This window comes from Haliotis asinina, chromosome 15, assembly GCF_037392515.1.
Source record: "Haliotis asinina isolate JCU_RB_2024 chromosome 15, JCU_Hal_asi_v2, whole genome shotgun sequence".
NCBI classification, from domain to species: Eukaryota; Metazoa; Mollusca; class Gastropoda; order Lepetellida; family Haliotidae; genus Haliotis; species Haliotis asinina.
Window position 1 is genome coordinate 4,521,413 of NC_090294.1, and position 9,742 is coordinate 4,531,154.

Sequence of the window (9,742 nt, forward strand, 5' to 3'; positions counted from 1 at the left end):
CATATTGCTTTAATGATCATGTCTTGTTTATTGTCAAAGTTTCGATATACAGTCTCACACTGTCAACCTGAAAGGAATATGTGAGAATCTACATCAAACAGTGGAAGAATCTACACAGAAATATCACTAAATGCAACAAACAAGAAGTTGTTCTCAATTAAATTGTATGTTCTGTTGTTTGCTCTCCAAATTCTAGTGAGTGAATACAGTTTTAGCAATATTCCATCAATATGATTGCAGGAAACTTCATACATGGGCTTCATACATTGTACCCATGCGGAGACCTGTGAAGGTCTCAGGGTAGAGAATAGTCCTTCTACAACCCATCTATTATTCTCCTTATGGTCTATGTTCATTAGACCTGTGAAGGTTCCTTGGTAGAATAGGCCTTCAGCAACCCATGCTTGCCACAAAAGGTGACTGTGCTTGTCGCATGAGGCGACAAACAGGATTGGGTGGTCAGACTCACCGACTTGCTTGATGCATGTCATTGGTTGCCAATTGCGCAGATCGATTCTTCATGTTGCTGATCACTGGATTGTCTGGTCCAGACTCGATTTTTTACAGACCGCAGCCATATAGCTGGAATATTGCTGAGTGAGGCGTAAAACTAAACTCACTCACTATACCCATGTGGACTATAAAACAAGGGTCTTCAGTGTGATGAGCTGATAGTTTAACCATGAACCACTCAACAGAATTCAAGAATGTTGATCAAATATAACTGTGGGAATCCAACCAAACCAACACAGGTCTTAAACATTTATCACCTAAAAAAGTCCAGATTTTGGGATGACACCAAGACCACAAGAGAAAATTTTGGATTCAATCCCAGGACTAGTACATCTTGGTGGGGAACAAACATGGTGAATAAAGTATGGTGACTTAGAGCACCATGGCAATGAAGGATCTGGAACTCAATCTGATCATTTCCATTGATCATAACACTAGTAAGGCCAAAGTTTATATTTCATTTATGTGTGATGAATAAAGTGTGGCAGCTGAAATCAATGCCCCTCGCGTTGTTGTATCAGTCAAGTGTTAAGAGTTCTCTTGAGCTAGCAGATTGAGGCTCAGCTCCCCAGTAGGAGAGGATGATTTTAATGCCGAGTACAGATTTGATCATTTATAACAGGACTGCATGGTATTACTGCTTTATCACAATATGGTTTTCCAATGATACATTTTGGAATATAGATGTGAGCAGTATATTGAGTAAAGAACATAGTTGTGATTATCTTTATGGCTTGCATTATAATCTATACTGACTTTCAACACAAACAGATGTTTTTGTTCATTATTCTGTAATGCCAGAAACTGTATAAAGAAGTAAAGACAATAGATTCCATGATCATGCTACATGATTTGAGATTCCTGTTATCAGAACCATATCATATGGAACCATACCATTTCAGGATTTATAATGCAGAAAACAGGATAGACATGTATAATTAGTGTCACATACTGTCAAATACTTTGGTTCTCAATGTGCATCACAAAACCGTAATCTCAATATACTGCATTGTAATTTATTTGCCACTGACAATGCCACAATCAGTGCTACCAGTGTACGAAATATGGACGTCAGAAAACGCAGATTCAATCTTCAAATCATCATCATCATCATCATCATCATCATCATCATCACCACCACCACCACTACCACCAGCAGCATCAACACCACCACCAACAACATTATCATAAAAACCAACATTATAACATCACCACCACCACCTTCATCAACACCATCATTACCACCATTATCTTCAACACCATTAAAAGCATCATCATCATCAGATTCACTAACACCACCACCAACATCATCAGCATCATCATCATCATCATCATCAACACCAGCACAATCATCACTACCACAACCAACACCAACATCATGCAACATAAAATTATCCATATTATTGTCATAACAGCATTCCAAGCTATTATGTACACACTACTCAGGCAGGCAGTCAAGACGAATGGAGGGAGAAGCACAGCAACAGCTCTGAAATGAAGCCGAGAAATGTAGGAACAGGCCCATATTTCATACAGAGGTGCAGCATAATCTCCACCAAAGCAGGGGTGATGTGTGAATAATCTTTCATCATCCCAGATCCCTAGAAGTGTCGGCATGCACCTACTTAACACTCCAGTCGGTGTACTGGCATAACAGCCTCTTCCTTGGGGAAAGTGAGTGGTATTTGGCCGGTTCATGTTTTACAAGATCGTTAGATTGTACACACAATGGGGAGATAGCAGACACAGGTCAACGCCCTGTGCTGTGTTATGAGTGGCTGTGGCTGCTGCTGTTGCTGTTATCACCGCTGCTGCTGATGCCACTGCCCATGTTGTTGCACCTGCTGCACCAACACCCACCCAAGTGCCACACAACTTCACTTGCTGCCTTGATGAGCTGATGGGAATTTATGTTGCACTACCCCAGTGATGTGTATCCTCATGAACGAGCAAGGTGTGCAGGATGGGTGAGTGAGTGAGTTTAGTTTTATGCTTCACTCAGCAATATTCCAGCTATATGGTGGCAGTCTGCTAATAATCAAGTCTGGACCAGACAATCCAGTGATCAACAGCAAACGCATCAACCTGCACAATTGGGAACCGAAAATAAAATTAAAAATTCACACAAATCTAATTGAACAACCCAAACATCCTCTTCAAATTGACATATCTTTCAGTTGAAAGCACATGCTTTTTGAACTCTAAATGGCCAGTATGCAAAATACACATTGAGACAGAAAGTGCACATTAAATCTCCGTAATCATCATCATCATCATCATCATCATCATGCACCATGCGTGTGAGGCTGCCTGTACGTGTCTTACACCAGTTTTATACTTCAGTCCTGACATACTCCTGATAAACCATGCCTCTGTTTCAACATGGATGAACCGCCCAAGCTATACTTACTCAAAGTCAAAGTCTTCACTATCACCTTCCTCACCCGGGGGAGGGGAGGCCAGGTGAGGCGAGGCGAGGCAAGACAAATACCCGACTCAGACACATTACACTGACTCCAAACCAACAAGTTCTTGTTGAAACCATTAATGCCAAGTACCAAGCAGGTATCAACAAGTACCATCTTCATGGCATGACGCTCAAGGGCATCAAACCTGTTACCCGCCCTCTGGGTGGATGTTCAAACCATAACATCACGGAGGCGTTGTGGGGGATATGTGAGGCAATGGATTGGACAGATGGAAGAACAGGGCATGATTTAAAGGGTAGAGCAGTGGAAAAGGTGGGTGGATGGAAGTGTTGATGAATGGGTGGATAGATGCCTGGATGAGTTGGTGGGTGGCTGAAATGGTGGATTAAAATTGATGGATAAGTGGATGGGTGGATGGGTGGTTGGTTAAGGAGGTCTATAGAGAGAAATAATGTGTGTCAGCAACAATTTCATTGATATTCCAGCTATAATAAAGATACTTGTAAATACATAAGTAGTCCAAACACTGAATGAATGGGCATTAACCAAATAAAGTCGCCATTACCAAGTCACTGAATCTGACACCCAGACCCTTATGTGGCTCCAATATTCATTGGATACTGGCAACCTCCTTCACATATATCCCATGGGATGTTGAGGAGGCAAGGATATAAGCTGGATTACTGTACTTTAACAGATTATAAAGACCAGTATAATAGAACTATAGCACTTTAAGGACAGCTCCGTTCTTTCACAAGACTGTAGCAGGCCTGTCGTGGCATGACTGGCTTACTTTAGCAGATGAATGACTGAATTGGGCAACTTTCAGTTTGCTTGAGAAGAGTAGCTGCAATATCCATTAAATATTGCTGTGATATCTAAGTATCAAATATTGCTGATACTTGTTGAATATGGCTGCAATATACATGGAATATTCCTGCAATATCTGTTGAATATTACCAGTACTTGTTTAATATGGCTGCGACATCAATTGAACATTGTTGTACATCAACTGAATACTGCTGAGATAACTATTAAATATGGCTTATACCAAATGAACATGCATGTGATATCAGTTGAGCATTGTTATGAATCTGCTGCCTTCTCCAGCAGCCAACAACACTCGCTCACTGAAGCATTCCTTGCAAGCACTCAACTATTTAGCTATCAGTCTCATCCTCCACAGAACTTCATCAAACAGTCACAATAGCTGGTCTTAAGGATCAAAAGTTATATAAAGATTGATGCCTCTTCTCAGAAAGACAAATCCCAGGGATGCTGAGAAGATGTATTAGCAAGCTGACCTCTTCATTCTCCAACCAGGGAAGCTCCACAGAGCTGGTTTCACTCATCAACAGCTCAACAATACCCTGAAACCTTGTCAATATAAATGGCTGGTTTACCAACTACCATTCAAGCAAATCTTCCAGACACATTGTATTTGAATTGATTTTTTCAACAATTGTCATTAAAGAGCACATTCCCTTAAGTGGCTAGTCAATTACTGTAGAGGAGGGTTGACCTGAGAGAAGTATACTGCAGAAGAGACAGAGTCATGGAGAGAGTTGGTGCAGCGATGGGAGGAGTTTTGGTGAATTGTATAGCACCTTCAGAATGCTGCTGTGCATGTAAAGGCAAATGATACATTCTGGAATGGATTGTTAAAATTTCTTAATAATGCTTTGAATAAAGTTTACACCACTGTAATATAATACATTGTGTCAACCAAATGCTGTATGACTCAAAAGTATATGTCACAGACATTCACAAATCTCAGAAATGCTGCTGACAGATCATGGATCACTGTAAGTGGCACAAAACTATAGCCACTCACTCACTAACTTACAATCAACCAAGAAACAAAGACTGACCACATTACCGTAAGTCACTTCTCACTACCTGTACTAGTTGATGGAGACCCATGAAGGTCAAGGGTAGAACAGGCCTTCAGCAAATCCATGCTTGCCAAAAGAGGTGACTAATGGGATCAGGTGGTCAAGCTCGCCGACTTGGTTGACACATGTTATCGGTTCCCAATTGCTTAGATCAATGATCATGCAGTTTTATCACTGGACTGTCTGGTCCAGACTCTAGTATTTACAGACCACCACCATTTAGCTGGAATATTGCTGAGTGTGGCGTAAAACTAAACTCACACACTCAATCACGAGTTGCACAACTAGCAGTTTTGGGGGAGGCAGCTTGGCAATGAAGAGTGCATGGAGAACCTCAGGAACCAGGACCACAGGGCCAAGTAAACTACACAGAAAAATATACCATTCATGCATTGACCAGTGATGATGAGTTCTACTAAATAGGGACACTTGTTCTGACACAAAAATTGTCACACACAATGATTACCAGGACTTTTGTACTATTAATCTTGCCCTCATCCTTTTGCGACCATAAGAGATACTGGATTAACAAGACTTTTGTACTATTAATCTTGCCCTCATCCTTTCATGACTATAAGAGATACTGGATTAACAGGACTCTTGTACTATTAATCTTGCCCTCATCCTTTCATGACTATAAGAGATACTGGATTAACAGGCTAGGCTTGACAATGTAGTTGAGAATATTTCAGTAAAAACCCTATGTGCATGGGTGTTGCCTCTTGCTCTGATCCACATATTTCATGACTGACAACTGCAAAACCAAACCAGTCTGACATGGTTAGACCAATCTGAAACCATTTTAACGGCGTCAACCAATCGTTGGTGTAACCTACCAGCTTACATGTTTTGGCATGTTATAAATTAACGTACTGCCTCCTGTTGGAATGCACTACCTAAACACTGTGATGTTACACTGCTGGCATACATCTTGAATTACCAAACACCAACTTTAACATCATCAATATTGTGTCATCTCACATTTTCTGATATCATGTTGTGTTTAAGGAACTCACGTAAATTGGTGGGATTTATCTCCTCTTGCACTGTTTCTTGTAATGTCTTGTTTCTAAATAATTCATGCCCCTTACATTATCACAGGCTTCTTGTCAGTCAAAAATATTATATAAATTACATAAAGTATAGACTCTAGGGTAGTGAATACTGGGCATTTGTTTTCATAAAAATACCACCCTACCCCCAAATGTTCATAAGCATCCATTTTGGGGGTCAGTATACGTTCGTTACACAAATCATTTTAATTAAGTCATGTGCATAATAACTTTGGAATAACTGCTCACTTAATAAGAAGCAGTTCTTGATTGGTTCCAAAACGGTGACATCATTTGCATATTTATCAAACCTTCATACAAGTTTATTGAACTTGTTATTGCACCAATAACACTATCCATCATTGATGTTTGTTGTTATGAGAATGCAATAGAATATGTAAACATGTGATGTAACAGAAAATTGTGTCTTACAATGTATCATAATATCCATGGTTACGAGAATTTGACTTAGAAGAATATTAATCCAGATGTTGCCTAGATAAACCATTTACATGAACCTCTGTCTTATCGTAATGGAGTATGTAAATCTGCAGTAGACACTCAGGAATATAAACCCAGTGACACAGTTGTTATTCCACATCAGGCACATGTCATATATTCCACAGCTCGATATGCTCCACGTAACTCACAGCTCCAAAACATCAAAGGAGGAATAAACAAGGATGCTGCCAAAACAGATATCAAACCTGATCTACACTGCTACCAATACTGCCACTTTTCCCTTCTCACGTCATCAGCGATTGATATTTAATCTAATATTGATGACAGTTTCCAAAGTAATCTTGATGGATGTCTCAAGAAAACATTTATTTCACACTATTCCAGTCTTTCAGAAACATTTCACATGTGTTGCTGGAAAATGGCCTTTAACATCCCTCCATCTTCTGTCTTTAGTGCCACCTAGCAACATGACATTTCCTTAAACTGAGCATCTTCAACAATTATTTCCAGAAATGCTAAATCTAATAGAAATGCTTCTATTTTGTGGATCTTTCATCCTTACTGCAGCCACAGATTTTCTGCTCTACTATGAAGGTACAATAACATCTACCCAATCTGTTCTCATAATGAATATGAACTGGGATTTATTTTAATCACCACATATACCCATAGGGAGTACACAAAAGTTCAAGGCATGTTGGGATTCACAAAATTAAATAACCACTATACTTGGGGGGCATTTACATTATAAAAAGTTGTAAAAGCTGTTTCCATTAGATTCTTAACAGGAAAACTTTTATGTGAATTTTTTTCAAAGCATTAACCAAACATATTTTTAACGACAGAACTCTAAAAGAGAATTCTTGGACCAACTGATGGAGAGGAACATGCACATAGATTTTAATATGATGAATTCATCAATCCTTAATGCTGCAGACTGGCCCATTTAAAAGACAATATTGATTTCCATGCTTTTAGCAGAGATTTGTCGAATTTATTTATTAGCATGTTTTAAGACCTTTTAAGTGATTCTGAAGAAAACAGTTGTCCTATTGATAATCTAAATATATAAAATATAAATCTTTATCCACTTCAAGTCTAAGCAGAAGAATGTTGAAGCTGGATTAATATTTCTTTCTTGTTATATTCTAGTGACTTAGGAACTGAATGGATCACAGAACAAACATCCAGAGATTTACCAATCATCTGTATCGATTACTCTAGTTGTATAAAAGGCAGATGCAGCTACGTATAGTTACTGACGACCACACCCTTAATTATCAGTCCATCATTCATGTCCCATACAAGATGTCTCTCCTAGATACATGATGGCGAGAACTTAAGTGCCCTTTGGACGTCACAATCACCAGGTCGTAATACATCAATCAAAACAAATGTCTTCATTGGTTAAATAACTCCAACAATATTCATAATCTCATCTAACAGCAATCTTATTGATGACTTAGAATACTTGAGAGAGAACCATTGGCTGTCAAATACCATTAGTGCCCTTGCACCCACTGCATCAGATCTTGGTAACACCTAAATGAGATTTGTGTGTACCAGTTGGTGTCTGAGAGTGAAAATGTGTTGTTATTACACTTCTTAGACCGATCCAGTTTTTGATCCAGGCTAAATTGGTCAAAATTCAGGAGGGTGAATTTGAACAATTAACACTTTGTCAAGGTTGAAGTGAGGGTACTTAACAATTCTGGGTGGAGGTCCATCCAAGAAATGACAAGAAATGGACCAGGTAATACCACATACAAGCTGCTAACAGATAATTGCATTATGTGGTTAACAAACATGGCTTATGTAACAGGAACAGTCTCAGCTTAATATATGATGTACCAGAATGACAGGTTTGGTAACACAGTTTTGCAATTCATACACAAGGCTTCAACCAATATGACCTGCACTAATTCACAGCTATCCATGTGAACCTGTGTGGGGTATATATAACAACGTTGTATTTGTTTGTCCTGGAACTGATCACATAAGATTCAGCAAAGGAAGCCATTGTCACCTACCAGCTGAATTATCCCAACAGAATATTTACAGAGGAGATGACAGCTTCAAGATAAACATGCTAAACAATAGCACCAAAGTGTGTCTGTGGGAAGATTGTAATAAATAGGTGTGATTCTAAGAAATATGAATTTCACTGCAAGTGAATAACTAGAAATGTAATTATAAAAGTACTCAAAAATAAAATTCAGTTTAGAGATTAAGATATTAAAAATTAATCGATTCATTATGTTAAACTCCAGTAATTACAGTATTCAAAGACAAACGATTTCATTATGTGATCAAGGCTTAGATATTACCGCTGCTCTCCAAGTCGTCAAGCATTTTCCGCTGATTATTTCCCAAGTGTGTCTGCAGCTAAACAGTCTCAACAGTTGAGGTATCCAAGAAGGGGCAAGGATAATTCACAAATAAAACGGCATAACAGTCACAACTGGCATTATTCCACGTGTAATTGAGAAACATAAACAGGTCCGCATGGCTTGCCTCGCACGTGCAAGACATGCGACACAAGCTAAAAATAACCAATCAAATTAAACGACACCTCATCGCTGGCTGCAGTGTTTCCAAAGCCGACGATGCCACATCTGATCACTTCTTCAGACGTAAATAATCCAATTTGAAAATCTTCTGGTCAATGGTAAATCCAATGGACACACATGGGTATCGTTGTTTTATATCCGATTACTGTAAGTGGACTGAAATCAAAGAAGGGGTAAACACAAGCTACCCAAGAAGCACTAAGCTCTGGGTAGGGGTGGCTGTGAGGGGGGCTGTGTTGGGTGGGGGTCAGGACTTAAGGGTAGGGCCAGATGCACTCACCCCCTGATCCATAAGAGGTTGATGACTGTAACGGGCGTCTTGACAGAGAACGGCGCACAAAGCGACGCTTATGCTGCAATCTCCTTAAGGCTTGCCCCACTGGAATCAGAAAACATGAGGGTCTGCAGTAGTATCCGATATATTCACTTTTGCCGACCTCCTGTTTTTACACGATCATACTTACTTCTTTCCGCTAGTATACAACCATGGTTCTACGGCGCCCGCTTACAACGGCGCATGCTTCACGGACGTGACGACACAGGTCAGAGGTCGGATTTCACCACATTCATGTGCGTTTGTGACACAATCCTTCCAAGCACGTGCAGTTCGAGAGTAGTACAGAACGTTGCTTTGAGCAACGCGCTGCTCGATCAGACTGATCCTGAATCAATCACACGCCTCGTGTCTTCACTCCTCCAATAAGCCACTACAATCGACCTTTTCCGGCCAGGAAAAATTATGCTATCACTGTGGCAAATTGTATTGACTTTAGCAATCAATTGCTTTATTCTCTGACAGTTGAGCCACAAGAGCTGTGGAG

The 9,742-nt window shown here is 39.7% G+C and overlaps 1 protein-coding gene across 3 annotated transcripts in view; it reads right to left on the reverse strand.

The window, feature by feature from the left end:
- The window catches only part of LOC137265941 (Kv channel-interacting protein 4-like), a 435,955-nt gene extending 426,502 nt beyond the window's left edge, over window positions 1-9,453 (reverse strand). The window contains exons 1-2 of one of the 3 annotated variants that reach the window (XM_067801420.1): window positions 9,386-9,453; window positions 9,202-9,300 (exon numbers count right to left, since the gene is read on the reverse strand). In XM_067801420.1, the coding sequence (XP_067657521.1) occupies window positions 9,202-9,300; window position 9,386 (100 nt within the window). In that variant the 5' untranslated portion in view covers window positions 9,387-9,453. Of the gene's footprint in view, window positions 1-8,678; window positions 8,875-9,201; window positions 9,301-9,385 lie in introns of those variants that run through there. The other 2 variants (XM_067801419.1, XM_067801424.1) reach the window with 2 other exon arrangements.
- Between the last annotated feature and the right edge of the window lie 289 nt (window positions 9,454-9,742).